At 39.3% G+C, this 27840-nt stretch overlaps 1 protein-coding gene across 1 annotated transcript in view; it reads left to right on the forward strand.

Moving 5' to 3' along the window:
• Positions 1-27840, forward strand: part of chrna8 (cholinergic receptor, nicotinic, alpha 8) — a 90963-nt gene that overhangs the window by 22187 nt on the left and 40936 nt on the right. The window contains exons 2-3 of the mRNA XM_036583764.1: positions 551-690; positions 19075-19119. Coding sequence (XP_036439657.1) covers positions 551-690; positions 19075-19119 — 185 coding nt within the window. The remainder of the gene's footprint in view (positions 1-550; positions 691-19074; positions 19120-27840) is intronic.

Genomic DNA, 27840 nt, shown 5'->3' on the forward strand with positions numbered 1-27840 from the left:
TTTTTGCTCTGTACTCTATTTAACCCTCATAACATTAAATATGATGACTTATGTCATAAAAATGAACAGTATTGGAAACATGACTATTTGACCTAATCTGTCATGATGGCTCATGGCAGCATATAACATCTGCTATGACATGTTTATGGCGTGGTTATGTCAGTGTTATGTAGTGGAGTTTAAGTAAAATGTTACTGAATAAACATTAGGCTGCATAACTGCACATTTTTAAACATTTTGAAAGTAGCTAAAGGTTCAGTGAAGAATATTCCTGTGATATTTCTTTGATCTTCTTATCCTTTTCCTTCTCTTTTGTCTGTCTTTTATCAGCACATGCCTGTCTAGAGCGGAGCGGCTGCTTCCCTGAGCAAATTAGTCTCAATTACTGTGCTGTCTATCAAAGCTTGTAGCAGTCAAACCATTAGAGGAGCTATTAATTAATTGTTTAACCCATGACCTTCTGCTTTTCCAGTGTTCTCTAAGGCCTTATTTGATATGTTTTCCTGTCATTCTTTCTTTCTTTTTCTTTACCCAACGTCCCTCTCTGTAGACTCTCTGCAGGGGGAACACCAGAGGAGGCTGTATAAGGAGCTGTTGGCCAACTACAACCGGCTGGAGAGACCTGTAGCCAATGACTCTGCGCCCCTAGTGGTGGAACTGGGACTTACACTGCTCCAGATTATAGACGTGGTGAGTGCTTCTGTGTCTGCAGCGCTCCATTTGTAGATTCTTGCTGTAGTCAAAAAGAAAACAAAAAAGTTTCTCAAAAAAATCACAAAAAGTAATGGGCAGCAGGTGTGGTGTCTCAATGGATCATGGGATTGATGAGTTTGTGAACAAGATTCTTAAGCAATGTTCTCTAAACACAAGGGCAATTCTACAGATTTGTCAAAACCTAGTCATAATTCAGTTGACAATATGTGCATTGAAATGCAGAGAAACTTTACAACTTTCTTCACAGTGGTGGAACCATTTTACCAATGGATTCTGATGTAAACAACTCAAAATAGAGCTATTTTATTTACTTTTTATCGACCAGTGAACCTACACATGAATAATCAATAATCAGCCTTAGTGTGTAATAAGTCTGGAATCTTAAGGGGTTGAACTCTTATTTACTCTTATTAAACTCTTAAGATGTCTGGTTTCCATCACTATTGCTGTGAACAATTTTGTCTTGATAGGTTTCTTAAGAGCAGAGCATCAAATTTGAAAAATTGGTAGATTTCCCTTTTACGCAGACTCAACAAATAGCTTGTTTACTGAGTCAAGAGTAGCCGATAAATTGATATATTTACTTTAGCTGAACAGTCGAATCAGAGATAAACACAGCATCAGTGTTATTTTGTTATATTTTAATAACACAGCATTCAGTATTCAGTACAACGGAGTGTTGTAGCACCCTTGTAATGCGTTTATTAAGCCTTAACAAGCCAATATTTATAAAGTAACCAGGCTGAATTGAGCATAAAGCATTGCTGTGTATCTTTCTTCCTGCCAAGGCCAGAGCCTGGAGACTGATGCAATGATGAAATCTTGGTTCAAGAGTAGTCTCACATATGCAGGAATTAAGTATTTTTACCGAAATATGCAAAACAACATTTAGATAAGTCAGAGGCATTTTGGAAACAGGTGCTGTGGATTGATAAAGTAAATTGAATTGAACTCTGGCCACAATCAATAATGCATGTTTGAAGAAAAAGCATAGAAGCATTTGATGAAAGGAACACCTTGCCGACTGTCAAGCATACAGATAATTCTGTTATGCTGTTAGGCAGGTGGACTAAAACGTTATTTTTGCCACCCAGTACATGAAAGTTTGTTTTTTTTTCATATCATAGGCCTATACTGTATTGCTGAATAACTTTATTTTGTATCTGAAGTGCAGGACAAGCCAAAATAGGATCTGAATCTGGCTTGTTCCAGCACAAATCAAGCCCAGTATCTGTATGTGCGCAAGGACTATGGATTCCAATATCTTTTCAGTTATCTTTCTTAGAAAACCATCACGCATGGACTTCATTTCCAGTATCTCGCCACACAAGGTGGTGTGAGAGAGAAAGAGAGAGAGAGTTCTACATTTCTGTATTAGAATGTAATACAGGGTCTCCACTATCTACTGCGTTTCAGCATGAAAATTCAATCAGACACTGTGAGCCTCCACATCTCACACACACTCACAGTGTCTCCTCTCCAAAACCCAAAAACCACAAGAGAAGCAGTTTCTGATTCCTTTTCTCTCCCTCACTCGCTGTCCCACTTCTTATTCTCTTGTTTTGCCAAATTTTTTATTGATTCACAAAAATTAGTTTCACATTTTTTTATTCCATGACAGCGGTAACTAGCACTGGGTGATACTGATAAAACATTAATGTTGTAATATTTTTGCAAATAGAGTATTATTCAAAAGTCAGAGACCACTCTGTATTTATTTCTTTTCCAGTCAAAACGGTCATTAAATTCAGGATTTTTGTTTCTCAGTGGGAGGAAAATATTTAAAACAAATATTTAGATAAAAACACAGAAGCCTCAACAACTAAACATGATTTATTTCAAATATTAAATTTATCTCATTACATATCAAATTTAATGTGTCCACTATTTGCCTTTACCACAGCTTCCATTCTTTTCAGGAAACTTGCTTTCAGGTGTTGCTAAGCCACTGCTATGGTATCCCAGGTGGTTGCTAAGGTGTAGTTAGGCAGTTGCTATGGTGTCCCAAGTGGTTGCGAAGGTGTTGGTAGGCCATTGCTGTGCTATCCCAAGAGGTTGCTCAGGTGTAGTTAGGCAGTTGCAATGGTATCCCAGGTGGTTGCCAAGGTGTTGGTAGGCCATTGCTGTGCTATCCCAAGTGTTTGCTAAGGTGTAGTTAGGCAGTTGCTATGGTATTTCAGGTGGTTGCTAAGGCATTGGTAGGCCATTGCTGAGCTATCCCAAGGGGTTGCTAAGGTGCTGTTAGCCCATTGCTATGATATTCGGGGCGGTTAATAAGGTGTTGCTAGACCATTGCTGTGCTCTCCCAGGTGGTTGCTCAGGTACCATAGGCCACTGCTATGGTATTCAAGGTGGATACTAAGGTGTTGCTAGCAATTGCTATGGTATCCCGGGTGGTTGCTCAGGTGTAGTTAGACAGTTGCAATGGTATTTCAGGTGGTTTCTGAAGCACTGGTAGGCCATTGCTGTGCTATCCCATGTGGTTGATAAGGTATTCTTAGGCCATTGCGTGGTGTTTGAGGTGGTTGCTAGGGTGTTGCTAGGTCATTGCGATAGTATTTTAGGTTGTTGCTAAGATGTTGCTCGGCCATCACTGTTGTATCCCAGGTGGTTGCTAAGCTGTTCTTGTGCTATACCAGGTGTTTGCTCAGGTGTAGTTAGGCAGTTGCTATGGTATTTCAGGTGGTTTCTGAAGCACTGGTAGGCCATTGGTGTGCTATCCCATGTGGTTGATAAAGTATTCTTAGGCCATTGCTAAGGTGTTTGAGGTGGTTGCTAAGACATTGGTCAGCCATTGCTGTGTTATCCCAGGTTGTTGCTAAGGTGTTGTTAGGCCATTGCTATGGTATTTAAGGTGGTTAATAAGGTGTTGCTAAGCCATTGCTGTGCTATCCCAGGTGGTTGCTCAGGTACCATAGGCCACTGCTATGGTATTCGAGGTGGATACTAAGGTGTTGCTGGCAATTGCTGTGGTATCCCGGGTGGTTGCTAAGGTGTAGTTAGGCAGTTGCTATGGTATTTCAGGTGGTTGCTAAGGCACTGGTAGGCCATTGCTGTGCTATCCCATGTGGTGGGATAAAGTGTTGTTAGGCCATTGCTGTGGTGTTTGAGGTGGCTGGTGATGTATTGCTAGGCCATGGCTTTGCTATCCTAGGCTAGCCTACTTGTATGATAGTGACATATGAAGATTGTCCAAAACATTTGGATATGGAGTGTTTACTGACTGTTGTGGATTAAGAAGTAGACGTATAAGCATGTTATATAAGCAGAATGAGCATTGTTCAATTTATTAATATGGAAAAAACATATTGACCATAGGATAATAATAACAGTATGTTAGCTTTTTCAAGCCTACTGAACAAAATCTTGTTCAAATCATGACAGTGAATGACATTCTGCCATGATATGTTTATGAAATGATTATGTCAATATTATGCAGCAGAGTTCAAGTAGAGTGTTACCGTAATTCAGACCTATGACATTTGACATGACTGGAATATTTTCCTGTTTTTCTGGAACTCTCTGAGTGACTCAGTGAAGACATCAGGAAATGTTTTTTTTACATGATGTCCTACTAAATGCTCAGAGAGGTCCAGGCGACATGCCAGATGAATACTGATGAACGCAAGCTTTCAAAACACAACGTCTCCACTCCACAAAACACCATAATGGTGCAAGGCAGCGTTTCAGACATTTTCAAACAACCGTTCATCAAATGAAAGCCACGCTAATTAATTATAGCATCAGAAGAAAGCAAGCCCTTGTGCTTTGATTGCTTAGTCGACCTCGCAGTAGACGCACTCCACTTCAGTGTGCAATGACTAAGCCTGTGCAAAGTACGCCCAATTATAATGCTAGTCCTACTTGATGCTTCATTAAAAGCAAAAAGAAAAAACTTTCAAAAGTTATGCAGACGGAATGAACACCTGAAGTGTCTTGAAGTGTACTGCAGATTTGAATGGAGTCATAATTAATTCAGAGAAAAGTTGTTATTGTTTTTGCTATATTATTTAAATGTAATTACATAACTAAATAGCTAATTAGTCACATAAGTTACGTTTTCATTCGATTCACATTCTGTACTTACAGTTTCAAGTCAGAACTTTTTCTGTTTGTTTCAGTGTCAAGAAATGACAAAAATGTGGCAAAAATGTAAAGTCTATAACACTAGACACATCAATAACTTTTCATTCAATTCCAATTTTAATAAAATATCTCATCTTCTACTTACAAATGCAGTATGGATTGAAAGTCTGGAATGCAAATAGTTTATTAGCAATATTACTGGGCCATCTTCATGCACAGTTTAAGATCTGCCCATAGATTTTAATGATGTTCTAGTCAGGGGACTGTGGGACCATTCCCAAAGTTTCAGCTTACATTTTTGAAGTAGTTCATGGTGGATTTTGGAAGAAACAAGCATCTCTTTGGCTTCAATTTCTTAACTGACTATGGCATATTTGCTTCCAGAATTTGCTGCTATTAATGGAACCCAATATGCTTGCCCCACAACCCCAAAGCATAATAGATAATAACAGCTTAACAGTTGTCAAGGTGTTCTTTTCATCAAATACTGTTTCTTTTTTTTCCACCAAACATGCCTTTGGTGATTGTATCCAAAAAGTTTCATTCTTACTTCATCAGTTCAAATTTGTTTCCAAAATGACCCTGGCTTATCTTGATATGTTTTGCATACTTCAAACATTGACTTTTGTGATGAGGTCGCAGGTAAGATTTCCTTCTGATGACTCTCCCTTACAGATCATGTTTGTGCACAGTAGAACAGTGCAACACCACTCCTGTGTGTTTAGCTGTCATATGGGGGTTTTGCTTTGCATTTCTGGCCAGCATATGAGCAATTATGTTTGAGAGTTTTATTGGTCATCCAGGTCTTACCTTGACTTCCGTAGTTCCCCTTAACTGCCATTTCTTAATGACATTTCAGACAGTGGGAATTGTGAGCTACAAGTGCTTTGATGTCATTTTATAAAATGGTTAGTTTCAGTCCGAAAATCGGATTGACTGAGCCGCGTCCAAAGCCATTGTAAAATATATATTTTGCGTATATATGCACACCTATGACCACCTCACAACAACTGCATTCTTATTAACAGGCTAAAAGATAGAAAACTCTCAATAATATCAGTTCAGGCTTGAATTAAAATATTTACAGTATCATTTAGTGTAAAACAGCATCAAAAAAGACTAAAGAATATCACTTGAATGGCTTACATGCTTCAAATGTCTGTATTTCAGCCAGATCAGCCTTAAGCAGCATCAAACCCAGGCTGAATGTGAAATGGCTCCCTACTCCCTAAATAGTTTTAATCTTCTCTTCATTCAACAATCCATTCCATCCAATCACATACTTCGAAGTAACTACATTCCTTGGCAGAATACTTATGTTGATTATTATTAATAATGAATTATTTAGTGTAAAATTGCATATATTAGCATATTTTATGCTATCTCCCATTTTATAAAAGCAATAAGCCATGAGAGGCTATGCATTACTGCCTTTTATCATGGGGATAAAAATCACTGTATTGCTTGGCCTCTTGTGGCTTATTGCTTAAATATAGCCTTTTTCTGCTTTGTAAGCATCAGGTAGCCTCATTTTCATGTATGTAAGGTAAGATAAGGTTAAAGGGCAAACAGTCCAAGAGTTCATTTAAGTGTGGCAAGTTTTTTTTCCTGTCAAATGTGACCTCGCTCTGACCGTCCTGCTGCTCAATCTGTCCTGCTGTCTCACCTTCTGCACGTAAGGTATCTGTTTATCCTGCCGCTTTCATCATGGCCTCCGCGGCCACGGCTCAAGCTCACCGCTCTGGCGGCCCCAGATGGCGCGAGGCCCATAGGCTGCGACCGTGAAACTTATGAATGCATGGCTGGCTCTGGAATAGGGGCGGGAGGGGGGGTTGGAGGGCTGCAGCTGTTATGTTACAGCAGGCATGCCCACACGCTGCAGCGCTAGGCTAATCTCCCACCCAGGGAGAATGAGGGGAAACCCGTGAAGAAGCTGTGCAGAAAGGAATGCTTTATAGTGGTCGCTCAGCCATTAGGAGTCACAGTGCTAACAAAAGCATGGTGTTGTTTGATATACATTGTTATATATTATTTGTCACTCTTAACTCATTGAAGAATTCTGCTGAAGGTATGGACTCTTAACCGTCTCTACCACATTTGTGTTTGTATGTAAAAGAGAAGATCTTTTATTGTGAAGAAAGAAAACCATCCTTTACATTTTTGCTGTTTTTGTCTCTGCTTGACATTAAAAGCAAATGAATTCAAAGCTGACGATACAGAATAGCAATCAAATGTAAATGTAATCACTGCACGACTCACCACATTATTACATACGCAGTTCTGAGCAGAAGTCAGAAACCCCTCATTTCAAGTCAAATGGCCATTAAAGAAAAAAAACAAAAAACAGCAGAATCATATTTCACAGAAAATTAACAATATATAACCTAACCTTTTTTTAGTATGTAGTGTCCACCCACTCTTTGCCTTGATTGAGACTTGCTTTCAGTTTTTCAAGGAAATCTGCAGGGATATTTTTCCACACTGCCAAAGTTCAGTCTTAGAAGTTGCACTTCCTGCTTCTCATGATCTGAGTGATCCCGAACACTTTCAGTGATGTTGAAGTCTGGACTCTGGGGTGGTCAGTTCATTGTTCTGAGAACACCAGCAGCTTCTTTGTTCTTCTTTTTTGTCTGTTTTCTATTCTCAGTAAGGGCTTCCTGACTGCTGCACATCCTTTCAGACCCATAGCTCTGAGTCACAGTTTTTTAACTCCAGTTTTAAAAGCTTTATTTATGTAGGACTACAATATAAACATCCATGCATTTCTCTCTTACCCACTCTCTGAGCGGTCCACCCACATGGTGGCCCACCACAAATTGTCCCGGTCCTTTGGAGCCACCAGTGGTGTGGAGAGGTGGAGATGGAGAGGTAGAGTGGGCAGGATGAGGGCAGGTGCAGGATTCCTGATGTTCTTTCCAGAGACGCTTGTGTTAAGCATTATTGTTGTTTTCCTTTAGTCCAAAATGAGTGTAAAATGAACGTCAGCAGAGGTTTTCGGGTGGCTGAACGTTTACTCAGGTGGGGTCGGCTGATGCATTTCACCAAAAATGAGCCCCTCACTGTGACTCATACACACAAAATGTGACTCAGCTTACAGACATAGATGACTCCAACTGTACTTACTGTATACTGACATCACCCTGAAGTCTGATTTTATTAAACTCCATTACACAATAAAAAAAAAAAAAAAACATTGGAAGTGATTATTTGGCAGTTTGCATGATGAAAATGTATATTTAAAATTTTCACCCAGTGAGTGTAAGCGTGGCCGTATGTTCCAACCAAAGAATCTATATCATACACATATATCTATATGCCTATATCATATCTATATTATGTCATATACATCATCTCTACAGTCAATAAGTGTGTATATCATGTATATCGTGTATATATATATATATATATATATATATATATATATATATGCACTCAAAAAGTGTATATGTCATATATATCGTACATACAGTCAATGAGGGTCTGTATGTGTATATATATGATACATATTTGTTGTGATGGTGTGGAGAGCTTTCAGCAGTGAAATTGTGATGTAAATAAACAGAGGAGTGAGGCACCGTAGTGGCAGTGCTGGTGATATCAGATGGTCTAATAAGGGGATGTTAATGAGGTGATCAGTGTGTGTGGGAGTCTTTTCTAAATGCAGATCTCTCTGGGTGGGCATTGAGGTGTTGGGGCAGGAGTGCTATAAGCTCCATCTGTAGTGGTTTATGGTCAGTCCTGTACAGAGAGAGAAATGGGTCAAATCACACACACACACACTGTCTGCCTGCCTCCTCCCATAACCAGCTCCTTCTTTCTGTCTGTCTGTTCAGATGTCACAGATTCTTTCCCTTTCTTTCTCTGTCTTCCCTTCCTTGCTCCCTTCATTCATTCATTCATTACTCATTCAATGTTTCTTTCTTTCTGTCTGTCTGTACAGGTGTCAGAGATTCTTTCTTTCTTTCTTTTTCTTTCTTTCTTTCTTTCTGTCTTTCTGTCTGTCTGTCTGTCTGTCTGTGTGTGCACTGTCCCCTCACTGTCTTCTTTGGCTTGACTGCACTGTGTGAGGGATTTATTCTCAAGGAAAGAGACCGTAATGACCAACCTGTTCACACTTCACTTTCTCTCTCAGTAGTTTTGTGTGTGTTAGAGAGAGAGGGGGGGGGGTATGGAGAATCTGAAATAGTTCAAGTTCATGTTTCAAGTTTATTTAGATAATCACTCTACAGAAAAGTAAACAAGTATATAAAAATACAGAAAATACTGAAACTAAAATATGTTAAATATACACAAAATATAGAGACAGGAGGGACCTATGTAAGAAAAAAAACACAGGAATGGAGACTGTGGGGTGTGTGACTAGTGTGTGTGTGTGTGTGTGTGTGTGTGTGTGTTGGAGTTCAGGACTCGATTAGCAGCTCATTAACGTTCCTCCTTCATAGTTCTCGTCCAGCCTTCATTAAATTCATACCGGCGTAGCTGCGTTCGCTCTTTATCAAATCAATCGCATTATTTGATTCCGTGCATAAAGAGGTCCGCGGTTCTGGATCAGCTCCAGTTATCTTCATCTGCATGGGCATCCCTCAGCTTTTACACTCCACAGATTCAATTTGCTGAGGCGAGGAGCGTAAATCCACACGGCTTTCTTATCTCAGTCCAATCTCATCAGCAGCTAGCGCTGGGGAAGCAGGGGGATTGTGCATTGTTCATATGCTGCTAGTCAAGAGGAAGTTTTGCTTTGACACGTCTGACACACACAGCTTCTGTTTACAGAGCCATTTCCTGCTGATTTAGGATCAGTTATTTTATAGGAGGCCCAGAAGCAGAACTGATGGCTGTAGGGGATATAAATATGCCAAACGATGCCAACGTCAGTGACACGTTATTGACGCATTGTTTTGTCAGCTGGGGGTTTAAAAATGCATTGATACCTTGTATATAATTTGCTCAGTTTCAAATTTTACAAAATGATTGTAAATTGTACTAAAATAATCTAATCAAATTGTGGTAAATTTTCAGACAATTTCAACAGTGTATACAATCATTTCCTAAAGAATCATAATCATAAATTTATTTGTTGTTTTTCTTGTTTGGTTTGGCCTTGATTTCCATGCTTTGTCAGAATGTATTTTCTTGGAAAACACCAAACAATGTAAATATAAGTGCAATAAAATTTGTAACAATATTATCTGATCATGTCGGAACAAAAACCTCACATCTCCAAAATGGTAACTTTACAGGAGAAGGAAAAAACCTACTTGACTTTTAATATAAGTCAATGGAACCAGACATTTTTCCAAGTCATTTTGCACCATTTCTGTTTGTCTATTCATTGTGAAATGTGCACATAATATAAAGGGCAACAGGCATTTTCAAATAACATCAGAAACTGAAAAATGACAAAAATGGAAATACAAGGTTTTGTTCTGACAGCAGTGATATGATCCAAGAACACCATCCCCACAATGAAGTATGAAGGTGGGAGCATCACAATATGAGACTGCTTCTCTACAAACAGGACTAGGGCATAAGATGTAATCAAAAGAAACATGAATAGCTTGATCAATTCGAAATGAAGAAAGAAAGATATTTTAACAAGATAATGACCCCAAATATACAAAAAAAAAATTTCAACTGGGTTCTAAAGACAATGAAGGTGCTTACATGGCCATTGCCAATGTACTGACTTCACAATGAAAGTATACAGTTTTTATTTAGCCAGTTTAGCTGATTAATATGTATTGTCTCTGATAAATACATATACAATAAACTGCATCTAATACTCTATTTTTTGTTTAAAACACTAAGAATATTTAAATGGTACAAAATTACAGAACTCTAAAATATTCTGATGAAAAATTACATAGATGTTTTTCTAGATCATCAAATGTAAATCACAAAACAGTATTTTTGTATTTTAAATAAATGTGTAAAATTCATGTATCCGAAATCAAGCCTATCCCTGAGTATATCTCAGTGGCTGCATTGCTTTCAAATGAAACTCTTTACAGTAGATCATGAACTGGTCTTGCATGTCCAAGTTTGTTCTTTGCAACTGTTCCCAACAGAATGGAATACGTAGTTTTGGATGACTGTGTGAGACACAAGAAAGGCTCCTAAGAGCATTAATGGTGAAAGCAGATGCCAAAAGCTGTACTGATTTTATAGAGAAGCAATAAGGTACTGCTCTGGCTGTGGTTATTGGCAGAAACAGGCAGCTGGAGTTATTAGGAGAAAGACTGAATCTCATTTATTTCACAGCCTAATCAATAATCACAAGCATGTGCTTTCACCCAGCACATATTTATTGGGGTTTTACAGTAAGTGACTTGGTAGACAGTAAGGAAACAACATCAAAAGCATCACAGAAATGTTCAGCTTTGCTGGATTTAATCAAGACGGCATTATATTTGGTAATGTTTCAGCTTCTGCTCTCATGGTCATTTTGTGGGCATTGTACTAGGTCTCATGCAAAATTACCATAAAAATGTAACTGGCATTTTGATTCTGGCAAACACATCTCACCCCTTCCCATTACCATTAAATCTGCAAATAAATGTCCATGATTGAAAGGGGCTTTAGGGTTTTCACTTCTAATATCTGTGAGTGAAACCGCCATAGTGGTGTATGTATTCTGTGTGTTTCACTCAGAAGTGGCAGATGCTGCTCTTCAGAGCTAAACTTCAATCCCTTCAAACTGGCAGAAGAACAAATGCACTTCTCTTTTCATCTATCTGCTCACTGCACCTCAAAGTGACCAAATTGGTCAGGCATTCAAACCTTTTTCAATCTCTCTGCCCTTAATCTGGGCTGAAGGATAAGAGGGACCCGTGGTCATCCTTCCCCAACACAAGACAAAGGAGAGGAATCCAAATGAGTAAGAAAGGAAGAATAGAATAGGTGTTGTTTTCCATTAGATTCAACAAATGGTTAAAATGTAACCTGAAAGGTGGTGCAACTCTTTCTGAATTCACTAAGTTAGCCTGCATTGCTATTGTAGCTAGCTAAGCTATAGAAACAACTTAGCTAGCTAATTATCAGTGTACAAGTACGGCTACACCATGTACAACTAGTTAGCTAGCTACATTTATCCAACTGGAATCTGGTCCAGAAATCATTGAAAGTCTGTTGGTTCCGGGTTTCTAGTGGTCAGTTTTTAGCAGGGTGGGTGGAGGTCTTACTAAAGTCACTTAGTTAGCTTGCACTGCTGTAGCTAGCTAAGCTAATGGCTTAGCTAGCTAATCACCAACCCTCAAGTTAGCCTACACACTGCAGGACCAGCTAGCTAACTACATTCACACATAATCTCATAATCGAACATGAACACGGAGACTGAGGTAAAGATAAGATCGCTACACTTTATCCAGGGGTTAAACTGAATCTGGAAGATGGTGGAACTCTTCCCAAGTGTGCTAAATTAGGTTTATGTAGCTATTGTAGCTAGCCAGGTTACAGGAAAAGGTACTTTCTAAGTTAGTTAAAGTAATTTTATTGCAGATTGCTAGGCTACAGAAAATGCCTTAGCTAGTCATCAATGCACAAGTTAACCTACACCCTGCACTAGCTAGTTACATTCACACACAATCTGGCAAATGAATGTCGACATGATGAAGGCTGAGTTAAAGATAAGATCACAACATATTTAGCCAGGTGTTAAACTGGAATCTGGAAGATCGTGGAATTCTTCCTAAGTTGGCTAAATTTAGCTTACATAGCTATTTTAGCTAGCCAGAGCTCCGTATAAAATGGCTTATGTAGCTGACCAATCCACAAGCTAGTCTACACCCTGCACAACACTTCTAGAAAAACTGGCAAATGTTGTGTTTTGGATGCTGGTAGGATGGTTTATGCTGACCAGGCCAGCAAAGACCAGCTTAGACCAGCATGGAATGCATGCTGGTCTGTTTGGTTTTTTAGCAGATAACTAATTAGCTAGCTACATTGACATGCAATCTGATAAACAAAGGTGTACATTATGAACGCTGTGCGGTTGTTTTTGTTTTATCATATGCACCTCATGGACATGGCTGGTAATGCACGCTTACTTAAGTTTATAGCAGGCAGCTTTTCCACAATGGAGAGTTATTAGGTTCAAGTACCTTTTATGCGCATCATTAGAATAGAAGAACGTGCATAAACATCAGTTATGAAAACAGAAGAAAGGCAGATTACTAACTTTACAACTCGCTAAATTTCTTACTGCAGCTGCATAACTGAGGGATCTGTCTACAAGTCTTCACTACAATGGAGTGAATGGATTATTTGAACAAATAAATGAGAAACCTGACTTTTCAGATGAGGAGGACAACTAGCTAAAAGCTAAAGTTAGCAAGGTCGGGCCTGGATCATCCTAACCCGAGTTGCATCGTCCTTGTTGAAAGTGATCTGTGGACTGTCTACCACCCTGCATAAAGTCACGAGAGGTAGGATGGAACAAAAACATTTTCCATGCCCGCCATGGCAGTACGCTTTAGCCTAGGATGACTGATGTGTTTGGGTAAATGTGCTGCTTGCCAACAGTGGATGTATTCGTTAAAGAGAAGTGTTGTATTGGTTGTTGAGTTTGTTAACCTGAGCTGTCATTAATATCACAAATTCTGTAGCCACCCAAAAACGTTAGCCAGATAGCCACCAAACATTTGTGCCCAGGGGTTTATAACTTGGTGTTCAGGGCCTGAATAAGGTAGCTGGCAGTGTTTTCAGATTTGGCTAAGAGTTACACTCTTGCTAGTTTTGTGGTATTTATTAGCCTACAGCTCAGTGGCTTGGCTAGCAGGATTGGTGGACACCACAGGGATTCCCAAACACTGATAAATGCTGACATTTACATAAAACCATGAATTCTGTCAAACCGATGAGGCAAAAATACAAAAAAAAAAATGTGCATTGAATTTTGCTCTACAGAATACTGTATCACATGAGAAATATCATATTAAACTCCAGTAGACTTTAGTGTGTCACGCTCAAAGAACATGGTGATGAACAGAGGGATGAAAAAGCTTGTTCTGGGATGCTAAATGAGGACGCCACAAGAGAGGACAGGATTAGAAAGCCTCGACAGGTCAGCGCTGCTATGTGTGTTATACAGACAATGAAAAACAAACAGAGAGGCTATTTGCTAATTACAGTATTAGCGACTAATTGCAATATGATTCCAAGCACCAGACTGAAACACCTGGCCTGAGTGTTTTCTATCAGATTAATTGGAGTAGTATTATGAGGAGGGAGAGCGATTGTGGGAAATTTAGGTCTAGGTGAAGCAATTACACAAGCGTCCCTCCATTAGCTTGTAAAGTAGCACAGTTTTTTTTCACAGATGAAGCTCTAACGCTTTTGCTCCCCTTTTCTAAAAAAAAACAAAAGCAATGATTGTTTTAGCGACAACGAGATTAACCCAAATAACACTGGAGCTTAGTGTTTTACCCCCAAAAATGTTTCAGGCTAACAGAAAGCTCAGGGTAGCGTCAGGTGTTACGGCTGGCTGTTGTTATCATGCTGGTTAGCATCGGCCTGGCAATCGCAAGCGCTGGAACGCTTTCGACAAGCGGACGCCAAATGGGTCTCTTGCTGCGGGTGCCAAATGAAACTGCGCACACCGAGCAGATTTAACACACACAGAGAGGGAGCAGCCGGAGAGAAAGAGGAAGCGTGAGAGAGCAAGGACGGACTCCCCTTCAGAAAGCTGAATCATTAGCGCCTGGAGGGAAAAGTGACAGTTTCAAAGCTCCTCTTCTTTATGGCGAGTCTCGAAAAAGCTGAGCTCTTAACCCATGATTTCATGATCTTGCACATTCAGTGTGAACAAGTGAAATGTTACTAGTACATGGAATTTGACTGTGAAACCTTCTTTGAACTCTGAAGTCCAAAGAAGTTGGTTTCATTTTCGCATGTATGATTTCTTTATAGAGTAGTTTTTGAATGATGGGTGCAAAATGTTCACATGTGTAAATGATCATTTTTTGAAACGAAGAAGGTCAGATCTGAGGTTTTGTGTAAAATGAATGCATTTTAAACTCACAAGACATGGTGATTTGGATGGCTGAAATCACTGGTAACTAAGAGAGCGTCTGTAAATTACATCACAAACAGTGATCTGCGACGTCCCAAGCACCATGCATCAAGATGAAGTTTGAACCAATACTGGCCTTTTAGCAGGTAGAACACAAATGATGGCCTGTTTGAGTTTTTAGAATGCCTCACTTTAATAATTATTGATGTGGATCTACCAGAAAGCAGTGATTAGTATACTCAGTTTGACCTGTATTACATTGAAAACAGTACAAAAACACAATCTTTCATGTTTTACCTTATGAATTTTTTTATAAATGTATGGAACCTGGAAGGTTAATATATCGCTGTTGTCAGAAGAAAACCTTGTATCTCCAAAATGGTAACTTTACAGGAGTCTGTCTTCGGATTGCAAGACAGGGGTGGAACGTTTAGGGGTGGACCGCTCTGGCGGTTGATCAATAAGAACAAACTAGGTGAGCTGACCAATCAGAGCGCACTGGGCTCATCTGGAGGCGGGGCTTAAAGACACAGGAGTTCTAACAGAGCATTTCAGACAGAGGGTGAATAAAGATGTACGGTATGACGAAAAATAATGTGTTTTTAGAACACTGAAGCATGTAAGTTTATTCTAACAGACCAAAAATAAAATTGAGTGTTGAAAATAAATGTAATAGGTCCCCTATAAATATGATGCCTGTGGCTTCTGAATAAGCGTATATATTCATAAAAACCAATGGAAAAAAAACATTGCATATCTTATCTTTGCGCTGCTTTTGTGTAAATACAGACGAAGGTTAGGTTTGTATATTGTACAATGCTTATGAAGTCCCTATTTGGGAAGCCATCAAATAAAGTGTTTGCCACTTTATGGATGTTTCTCTTGTTTTCTGATGGAAAATTCAATTTCTTTCTCTCTCTCTCTCTGTCTGGCCGACCATGAGTTGACCCTTTGTAAATCCCCAGCTGTAAGCTAAATAGTGCACAGCAGAGGCTGGGAAAAGTTGTTCATTGTCTTTCCAGTGGCTCTTATGTAGGCCACACGTTATTCCCCGTTTCACTGGCTCTTTGGCTTTGTGCATAAATGGAGATGAATTTTTCCTTTCTTTGTTTTCCAGCCTGTTTGGTCAGCTCTGTTTCCTTTATCATCATATCACCTCCATCATGTATCTCATAATCAAAACAGCGAAGCCCCGAGTGAGAGCAGACAGCATTTCAGACACCCGCCCGCTGAAAGCGCTCGGTAAATGTTGAGGCAAAGGCTTACGTAACGCGGCTTTCATGAAGTCATAAAGGCATATTACACTGAGAAGTGCTCTCCATTCTAGTGGTGATTATTACAGTGTCGGAGATTGCTCCAATTCACACCGACTGTCATAACCACTCTCGCACACTCATCTCAAAAGCTCCTAATGCGTCTGTCTGTGTGTGGTCGGAGGTGCTGGGGGGGGTTAAGATGGAGAGAGTGGGTGAGAGGGAGACAGAGTCTATAACACTGTTAGTCAGCTCAATTGAAAATTATAAAGTAACTTCTTAGCTTTTCTTGTGTAAACTTAGACACTAGAGTTCACACAATTCAAACCTCTTAGCTTAGTCAAAAGTTCTCTGGACTCTCATTTTTAGGTCTGCATCTATTAGAGATACATTCTATACTCTCAGACATTCTATACTCACATAAGACATACAGTCTGTTAGATACGCAATAGAATGTATGTCATAACTTGATTTTATAGTTACCTGAGACTCTTTCCATCTGAGAAATCCCATCAGGCATTTTCTCCTCTTGGGACCCTGTTATGGATGGCTATGGCATCACTGAGGTTAAAACCCACAACCTCCTGGTGGGGGTGAATGCTTAGTGCATTGCTCCACTTGCAAGCTCCTGAAATTACTCAGGTTTCTGTGTCCCTAAACATTTAATAAAGTGTTTTCTCCTCTTAGGCTCCCAGTTATGAATGGCTGTGGCATCACTGCAGTTAAGATGATGGGAGTGAATGCTTAGTCCATTGCACCACTTGCAAGCTCCTGAAGTCACTCAGGTCTCTGTGTCTTCAAATATATATATAAAAAAAAATGTTGTTTTAAAGTAATGCAGGTACATGTGGGGCAGTGGTTTAAGTATTCACCCCAACACCAGGAGGTTGTGAGTGTGACCCCAGCAATGCCACAGCTGTCCATATCTCAATATCTGGAAGCCCAAAAGGAGAAAATGCCTGATGGATTGAGAGATGGAAAGAGTGCTAGTGGAGAAACTGAGTGAAAAGATTTCTTTACAATGGTGGTGATAGGAACCAGGTGTCACAATGTCTACATTACAAATAGTCATTGATTTTACTATCCAAATGACCAGCAAACCTACACATGTCAGATTAGTGGTAAATCTGCAAAAAAAACATTTCCTTTAGGGACTACTTTTTTGCCCTGCAAACGCCATATCTCTCCGCCATGAATGGATTTTAACTAATATGCTTTAGGCCCAAGTATTATCTCCAAACAGAGCAAGAACAATATTTCAGACATCAGGCTGAGTATTCATAACCATTTTGTGTAATAACTTTCTATGGGGGAGCTTTTAGAGATAGACGTCGTGTTCCTATCACTACTGTGAACAATTTTGATTCTATAGAAAAGGACAAAGAGCACTTCACACCAAACCGCTCTGAATGACTTTGTTTACATCTCAATGATTTCCCTTTAATTTAACCCTCCAGTTGTACAAAGCAAATTTTGATGCAAAATAACAGTAATTATGAGGGAGCAGTTTCTCGAGCGTAACACTGTTTATTTACAGTACTGATACTCAATTCACTGTTACAACACACTAAAGTCATCAAAATATATGTTCTTACTATGTTTTTGATTCATGTAAGTAAAATGTGCTGTATTTACATTAATGTAAAGTATTGTTTATATACAGCTCAATTGCATCGCACTGCAATTCCTATCCTCATCATTATACTGTAGTTACTAGGGCAGTTAAACAATTAATAATTTATCACAATTAGTCACATTTGTCTTATTTGCTTAAATTTGACCCTGCACTAAGATTTTGATATAAGCTGCTTATACATTCCCAAGCGTTATTTTTTAATATGCACTATTCAAAGTTTGTGAAGTCCCTATGTAAGTAGCTCTCAGATAGTGTTTTGAGGGGAACTGGAGTTTTCCACTGTTGCGTTTATTTGCTTCTCTCTTGTGAGTGCTGTCCAGCATTTTCCGCTGAATTACTGATATATTAACACATAATTTGAAGGGTGAAACTAGGAAAAAGTGTAAAAAAAGTGCTGTCAATAATTGATTGTGTTTACATGTTAACTTCCACAGCGCTAGTAATTACATAATACAGAGGTTTATTGTACATACCTTAAGTATTACATACTGTTGAATTTCAGGTAATTATAGCTATATAGTGTAATCACAACAGTCCTAAACTGTTTATCAAGCACATCTTATACAGAAGACATTACAGCAGTTATATGAGTTTATGCCAATCGATAAGATCAGAAATGATCTTAACATCAGTTAATGTCTGTTTTAGTGAAAAATCAACTGGGATAAACTACTGAAGGCACCATAAAGGCTGGAATAACAAAACATGTAAAATGCATCCTAATATATCTTTGGGGCAAATATAACACGTTAAAGCTGCACTGAGTAAGTTTTGGGGATTTGGAGACCTCTCTGGTGGAAATGTGTAATTGCACACAATGTTCAGTGGTTGTGACTTTGCTATACATGACAATCACTGTGTTTGATTCCAATATGGTAAATTCAACAGATGAACTGTAATTGTGCATTAAAATGTGCACAAATGTCTCTGTAAATAATGTGTTAACTTTTCAAAAATTTTCAGAAAATCAACAAAATACCATTTAACCAGGGGTGCACAAACTTTTGCATACAACTATAAATCTGTGAAATGAACTGTAGAGAAAGAAATAAAGCCTATTAACAGAAAATAACAAAGCCACATTTAATACTGAGAGGCTTCTGCACCTGTTACCTCAATATTCAGACATACAAAATAAAAGTCCTTGTCACAGTATACTTTGCAAATATTTACTGTACTGTAAAATATGCCATTTGTCAAGAAGCTTGAACACTTTCTACCAGAATGCATACTTTTTTACAGCAATCTGCTGTATTTAAGCAGTGCAGTAGATTACTATAATGTACTCACTGTACATTTACAGTATTTTTTTACAGTGAATAATCTTTCTTTCATATCAAACCTGTTTTCTGTTTTCTTTCTTTGTTCTCCTTTAGGATGAGAAGAATCAAGTGCTTATCACCAATGCCTGGCTACAACTGGTGAGTTCTACTATCATTTATATGTATGTTTGTTGGATTATGTGTTTGAATATACTGGATAAGTTAAATATGTTTGAATATATGAAATTCAGTCTTAGAAGTTGGTTGCATTTTCTGCTTCTAACAATCCAAGTAATCACCTTCAGTGATGTTGAGGTCTGGACTCTGGGGTGGTCAGTCCATTGTTCTGAGAACACCAGCAGCTTCTTTATTTAATCTGCAAATGTTCTATCTCTCTATATCCATTTCTTAGTTATGGCTTCTTGACAGCTACACTAAGTGCTGTTTTTCTGATGGGGACAGTGTTGGTGGTCTATTAGGTCTTGTGCAGTTGTTGTTCTTAGGAGTCCCATTTTCTTTTTTTCTTTCAATCACTAAAAAAAGAACAAAAAACATTAGAGAATCAAACAAAGAAGCTGCTGGTGTTCACAGAACAATGGACTGACCACTACAGAGTCCAGACCTCAATATCACTGAATGTGTTTGGGATTACTTGGATCATGAAAAGCAGTAAATGCAACCAACTTCTAAGACTGAACTTTAGAGATGTGGAAAAATGTCCCTGCAGATTTCTTTCAAACACTGAAGAATGGAAGCTGTAGTAAAAGTAAACAGTATATGCACTCAATACTGCAAGACATGATATTATGTTTTTTTCCTAACTCTGAAAAATGAATAATTTGTACTTAATGGCCTATTTTACAGTATTATTACATGTACATAGGGAACATATAATTACTTGTAGGTACAAACATAGATATAACACATATGGGACATATGTATGACCCCATGTGCTGACATTGTTTTGTGTGTGTCCACTACAAGCCCTGCTTTTATTAGCAAATGTAATCCATCTGTGAGCTTTAGCTTAGTTTAAATAAATATTAATATTCCCTGAGCCGATCCCTGCTGAGCGGCATTGTTGCGAGTGTCTGTGTACATGTGCATGGCTTCTGAAAGATGCTCATTGCTTAGACATTGCCCAGGAGAACAGCAGGAGAAATAACAACAACAACATCAGCATTGGTGGAAATGTAAATGAGGTCAATGCATTGTGGTTTCGCAAAGGTTGCTATAATAGGGATATTAAAGCCATAGAGACATGCTAATGGCTGATGATGCTGGAAAGGCTTCAGGATAGAATGTCACAGGTTGGGCCCGGAGGACTACAGCCACAAAAACAACAGCAAAACATCAACAGGGTAGAGCAGAATGGTGGTGCAATAACGCTATTCACTTATGTGAAATGAGGCGCCTCGCTGTGGAGCAATTTTTTGGAAGAGACTGTCCTCTAACTGGACATAAAGTGATTCATTTGAGATTGCAGCTTGTGTCAAAATACATTAGGCTGCTAAATTGCTGGTGTGAGCATCGTGCCGCACTGCTTCGGACAGGACGGGGGGTTTGTTTAGGGACGCAGATTCGTTTTGTACGCATTACCTCTCCATGGTCTCAGCTTCCCTCACTCAGACTGCTGAGTGCAGTCTCTGGCTGTGAAGTTAAAACAGTGTTTTTGATGCAGTTGTTTAAGGTCAATCTGCAATAACACAAGCATGATGTAATTTAATATTAATAATTTATCTCTCAGCTCTTAAACCAACGGTTCAGCAGAAAATGTAATTTTCACAAAGATGTTTTTAGAACATCACAATGTTCCTCAGCCTACGTTGCTCCTGTCCTGACTTTTTTGGAAAGTGTTGCAGGCATCAATTTCAGAATGAGTGAATATTTACAAAAACAATCAAGTTGATCTTGTCTTTGTACTGTTTTTGTTCACTGCTTTCCATTTTTATTCATATTTAACCTACTGTCCCAACTTTTTTGAAACTGGACTTTTCTATTAAATACACTATATGGCCAAAAGTATGTGGACACCCCTCCTATTTATTGCTAACAGGTGTAAAATCAAGAACATAGCCATGCAATCTCCATAGACAAACACTGGCAGTAGAATCAGTCACACTGAATGGCTCAGTGTGTTTAAATGTTGCACTGTCATAGGATGCCACCTTTGCCACAAACCAGTTTATGAAATATCTGCCCTGCAAGATCTGCTGCAGTCAACTGTATTATAATATTATTGCTATTATTGTGAAATGGAAGCATCTAGAAGCAACAACAGTTCGGCCATGAAGCCCGTAGACCACGCAAACTCACAGAGCAGGGCCAAGTACTAAACCACATAGTGCATGAAAATCATCCATTACTCCAAGCAGAATTCCAAACCTCATTACAAACATCAACACAAGAACTGTGTGTCAGGAGTTTCATGAAATGGGTTTTGATGTCCAAGCAGCTGCACACAAGCCTAAGATCACTATGTGCAATGCCATGTGTCGGCTGGAGTGGTGTAAAACATGCCACCACTCTGCAGCAATGGAAATGTGTTCTCTGGGCTGGATCATGCTTTGCTGTCTAGCAGAAGGATGAATCTGGCTTTGGCAGATTGGTGGAGGAGAGATAAAGGTCTGGAGCTGTTTTTCAGGGTCTGGTCCTCATAGTTCCAGTGAAGGGTAATATTAATGCCACAGCACACAAAGATATTTTAGACAATTATAATCTCCCAACGTTGTGGCAACAGTTTGGGGAAGAACCTGTCCTGTTCCAGCATGACTGTGCTCCTGTGCAAAAAGTGAGCTCTATAAAGTCATGTTTTACAAGTTTGATGTAGAGGAACTCCACTGGCCTGCACAGAGCCCTGACCTCAACCCTACTGAACGGCTTTGAGATGAACTGGAACATTGATTGCGAGCCAGGCCTTCTAAGCTGACGTCAGTGACTGACCTCACAAATGCTCTTTTGACTAAAGGGGCTCACAGACACACTCCACAATCTTGTAGAAAGCCTTCCTAGAAGATGGAAGCTGTTATAGCCTGTTATTTTTCATGGGTATCAGATGCTTCCTGCCAACACACTACTTAAGATTTCACCATCAGGAGCTTGTAGTTTTCATGGAACAGACCCAAACCAAAAATATCAAAATCTGAGTAAGCATTTCTAAATTTTTCTGCTAAATGCAGTGACATCATAAAAGCCTCCTCACACCGAAATCTGCTGTGCTAAACATACTACTACTGGAGTAAATGCAGGAGCCACAGTGTTAAACACACTCTCTATTAAATAAACCACACTGCGGGAAATGTGAGCTCATGTGAGAAAAAAAATGATTTTACTCTAAAAACATGAACCAAACTTGCAACAACTCATTTTGAATATATGAATACATTTATATTTGACTGCTTTTTCAGCCCAAAGCAGTTTAGCCCCTCCCACTCATGTTAAAGTGATATGGAGTGCTGTTACTGCCGACAGCCTGTTGCAGAGTTATTAGAGAAGACAGCTAAATGTTGTGCTGTTCCTGGCTGTTGGGAAGGGAGTGCAATGAGGTGCAGTACAATGCAGCCAATAAGAGGAGAGATCATTTACATATATCACTCTTAATAGAACAGTCTATTTACTGCTAAGGGATATAAGGAAGGTGTAAAATGGTCAAGTAAACATGAAATGCGACTCTTTTTTGTATATAAACTCAGTAGACATAAAGGGAAAAAAATAAGACATGGACCCTTTAAAAGAGTTTCAGCAAGGACACTTTGAAACCCCCTCCACGCGTGCAGACTCATCACAGTCTATCATCAGGATCCTGATCCGTAATCTGCCTGTTCAGCCCTCATTAGTCTAAATGCACAGGTTAAGCACATTGATCAGCTGCCTGAGAATTTAAGCCAGGTATGGGAAATTTCCCAAAGTGGTTTTTGATCCTGTTGATCAATTTCAGTGACAACCTTTTCAAAAGCTGGACTGGGCCAGAGACAGGGACAGTTCATGTTTATAGGGGATTTAAAGAAGAAAAGAATAGGACAAAGCATTATGGTGGTAAAAGAGTATATAACACACCTAAAAAGCAGCATCAAGCCTAAATTTTGTCTGTGCCTTTGTCTATTTTTATAGGCTGTCAAACTCATTTTCGATAATGGGCCACATAACACTCCAATATAAAGTGGGCTGGACCCACAAAACAGATCAGATATTCAGAATTAAGGTAGCCAGCGAACTTTACCTGCCAAACATAGATTGCCTTTTACATGAGATCTTTTCGCAAACCTCAAAGAATGCAAAGGTTTGCACACATAAAAGTGTATTAATATTGATCTTCAAACAGAATGCTTTATGCAAATATGCATGTTTAATCTGACAGATTTAATAAGTAATCAGCAATGTCAGCAGCACAGCTAAGGAAAGCTAACATAGTTAGCTAACTGATCTTAACATTGTTCTGCAAGGGCATTTATCATATTAAAATAAATGTTAGCAAACATGATACACTCACTTTACAGCCTTGTTATGTTATGTACTGTATTGGTCCTACAAGAGATCAATAACAATGCCCAGTCTGGGGGTGGCACAGCACTGCCTGGGACACTAGGGTGGGTTAGGTGAGCATAACCAGGCCTACCCAGTCAGTCCTGGGATTTGAACCCACAACCAGATTGATTTTTGAAAAATTACACTTGGAGGTAGTTTGAATGCATTTGCAATCAGATTTTTTACAGACGCATCTCAGTCTGGATGCTCTGGCTGCTCAAATCAGAAATTTCAAAATGTCTTCTACGTCACTTGCAACATTACAAACAATAACAATGTAGAATCCAGAGTGACAGAAGTGCTGAGATTCAAGAAGAGTCAAAAGATTCAGGCTCATGCCAGAGAATTTTAAAGAGTTTGGAGGGCGAGATGATGCACCTCCATCTCTCCTGCATCCGCATTTGTAATCCACCAGCGTAGCTACGTAGTTAGTGATGCCTACGTCATTACCACATCAACCCATGCAGATAGGTTGGTGATATCTGGACACACAAATCCAATCTGATTACTTGCAAATATCAGTGTGGACAGTCGCCTCAAAAGATCTGATTTGAGAATCCGATTTGCCTGCAGACTGAACACAGTCTAAGACTCTTTTCATGCCTATTATGGGTTTTTTAGTGATTTTATCACAAAGTAGTTTGATTGGTTTCACACTACATTGGCTAAAGTGCTCCAAACTACACACATGGCTGTTTGTTTACTGATCACAAATCGGATGGCTGCAACACATTCGGCGATCCATGTTCTTATATCAAAGGCATTGCTTTGCCGTTACTTTATTGCTCATCTGTCATTTTTAGCAGCAGCTCGTGCTACAGGAGCGATATGACTATATATAAAGAGTCAGGCATTAAAAAACATAGATTATTTGGACAGTACAGCACTGACAAGCTGCAAGAAGAAGAGAAGAGCATGCTCCAATGTTGATTTCCCTCATTTGGTGCAGATCATCTTAAAAAATGTTCCCACTTGTCAAAACAAACTGCACTAAAGAACAAGTAGGCGTAAAAACACCCTAAATGTGACAGGCCAGACACATTCCATCTATTTCACCATGTTTAATTAGATCCAGGTCTCATCGCTTAAGCGGCAAAAGGGACTTAATTTTGGTTCAATATGAGTATTTGTGGTAGCAGATTAAACATTTTAGGCTCCTAAGTGAACATTAAAGAGTATTCTTATAATATTTACACATAATTTATAGAAGGGCGTAAAGCATGTTTGTAATACAATTCATTTATAGTATCTAGGGATGTAAATAATCAACTGAGTGACCAATAAACTGTTTGACCAATGCTATTGACTAAAAATCATTTATGTTTTTATTTCATTTCCAGTAAACAACAGTGCTTATTGGAATAGGAAAGCACTGAAGCTGTGTGAATGTTTTTGAATCGTATGCATGAGAGCGCAATAGGCAATTGGTTCTACTAAACAGGCCTACTAAAAAACGAAGCATGCAGCTAAAAATAACGGAGTTCAGGAGCACTTTATAAAATGATGATAGTGCCATGTCGAAAGCAAATATCTGCAAGCAATAAGACAGACAGTTATTTAGTTCATGTTCTCCAAGAGAAAGTGTGATGCATGTCGGTGTGAGGAAATCACAGATGGGTGTGTAAAATTATAGAGAAGGACGAGGTGGACGGGCATGATATTTAAGAGCTACTGAGGTACATTTAGCCCCAGTAGTAGCATTTCTGTATTTTAACTTGGGCTAATGAGTGTTAAATACTTTAGAACTTACATATTCCACTTATTTCATCAACTATTTAGTTTTTTTTAATGTGATTGTAAACATGTTATAGATGTGAGTTGACAGAATTCAGCTGATGTGTGAGCTGATGAGCGTGCACATATATCAACTGTACAACAATGGCTTCAAGCGTGGCCAATCAGATTTCAGAACTGGACTATACATTTTATAGTTGATATTTTGATGGGTTGCATTTTGGATTTAAAGCTTGCTGGTCAGTGGTGCTTCTAGGACAATATAAATGGGGTGGCCATTGGGTGGCCAAGGCAATTTTTCATTTTTCCAGTGAAACATGATTGGTCCTTTATTTTTCCAGCAAGATATCATTGGTCCTTCATTTTGTCAGCGAAACATGATTAGTCCTTTTTTTCCCAGCAAGACATGACTGGTTCTTTGTTTTTCCAGTGAAGCGTGATTGGTTCTCACGGCTAAACATGATTGGTTCATTTTTCCAGTGAAGCATCATTGGTCCTTACAACAAAACATGATTGGTTCATCATTTTTCCAGTGACACACTTAATTTTTCCTATGAAATATGATCAGTGCCTATTTTTTTCCAACAGAATATGACTGGTCCTTAATATCTCCAGTAAAACACTGGGCCTTATTTCTTCAGTAAAAGATCATTAGTCCTTAATTTTTCCAAGGAAATATGACTGACCCTTAATTTTTCCAGTGAAACATGGCTTGTCTTTCATCTTTCTAGAGAGACATGATTGATCTTATATTATTCCATGATTTTGATTCATTGGATCAGTTCAATCACACTGCTGGTAAAAGTAGAGAAATCATTATTTTTCCTCATCCTACCTGAAGGGCTCCAGAATGTTGTTCCATATCATTCTAGCCCCAGTTTAACTCTTTGCCATTTATGTATTCAGCATCTAAGGGAGGACATACATTTCACATCACAGAAACTTGTTTTGTCTGAGAATTGCTTGGTTTAGGTTTCAAACCTGTGAAATGTTTGAAAAACATCTGGATGGTCAGACCCAACAGTGCAGTTCAAGAGTCCTAATTCTGACCAAGAGAAAAAACATCTCTTTCTGTGCAAATTTTGGGGATTTTGTTTTTGATGGCATTTGGAAAACTTGTCAAACACGGCAAAGATGGGGTAAAATCATGTAGTTCGTGCCTGGCTTAACTCTGATAACAAAATTGCTGTGTGTGTGTGTGTGTGTGTGTGTGTGTGTGTGTGTGTGTGTGTGTGTGTCTCACATATGCAACACGTACCGTGCCCAATGCCCATCTCATTGGCAGTGCCAACTGGTCCGTGATGGCTGCTGAGCCCTGAGGGAACAGAGCCACTGGAGGAAGAGAACACAGAGAGAGCACCCTGTTCCCCATGGCTACTCTAATGTGATTTGTTTAGATGAGAAGAAGAAAAGAACCCAGTTTTCCTTCTCTTTCATCTGCTAGGTTAAATAATGTCTCACACACACATGCTCTCTCTCTCTCTCTCTCTCTCTCTCTCTCTCTCTCTCTCTCTCACACACACACACACACACGTACACACACAGACAAACACAGACACAGAAGTTTAAGCGTGCTGCCACTGCAAGGGTGCAAATACATGTGTGTGTGCACAACTGTCCCCAACTGAGGTTTTTCCTGGTGAACCATTCGGTTTTATTTGTTGTGAAATTCAACACTGATAAATAAATTACATAGTATCACAAAACGTTGGACTATACAGATAGTTTGCCTTAAATGGAAACTCAATGTTGTTATATATGTTATTAAGAACATTTTTATACATTCAAGCATGATTAGACACTTGCCTCAGACTCGCACCTCAGAGACTCGACTCAAACCCTAGAGAGTCAAGACTTGGACTTGCCTCAGACATGCCTAGAAATTTTAGACTCGACTTAGACTTGCACCCTAGAGGCTTGACTTGAACTCAAGGCTCAACTTGGACTCAAACCCCAGAGACTTGAGACTGAACTCGAATTTGCACCTCAGAGACCTGTGACTCAACTCAGAATTGCACCCTGGAGGCTCGATAATTCAACTTCAACTCGCACCCCAGATACTCAAGACTTGACTCAGACATGCACAAAAGAGGCTCCGCTTGGACTCTCATTACAGAAACTTGCACCCCAGAAATCCTAGACTCGACTTGGACTTGCACCCTAGAGGCTTGAGACTGAACTTTGATTTGCACCTGAGAGACTCACGGCTGTAATTGGACTTGCACCCTAGAGGCTTGAGACTCGACTCCCAGAGGCTCAACTTGAACTCAAGGCTCAACTAGGACTCAAACCCAAGGGACTTAAGACAGAACTCGGATAAGCACTTCAGAGACTTGGGACTCGACTGGACTTGCACCTAGGGCTTGATATTCAATATTCATGAATGAACTCACGTCCCAGAAACTCGGGACTCAACTCAGACTTGCAACCCAGAAATTTGAGACTCGACTCAAACTTGTACCCCAGGGGCTTGAGATTTGACTCAGACTTGCACACCAGAGATGGAGACTCCACTCAGCCTTTCACCTCAGACCCTTGAAACATCACTGCTAGAAATTCACTGTTAAACCGTGACTCTGAATGAACATTCTGGTGCTCTGATGTGAATTATTGTGGTACTTT

This window comes from Colossoma macropomum, unplaced genomic scaffold, assembly GCF_904425465.1.
Source record: "Colossoma macropomum unplaced genomic scaffold, Colossoma_macropomum, whole genome shotgun sequence".
Lineage (NCBI taxonomy): Eukaryota > Metazoa > Chordata > Actinopteri > Characiformes > Serrasalmidae > Colossoma > Colossoma macropomum.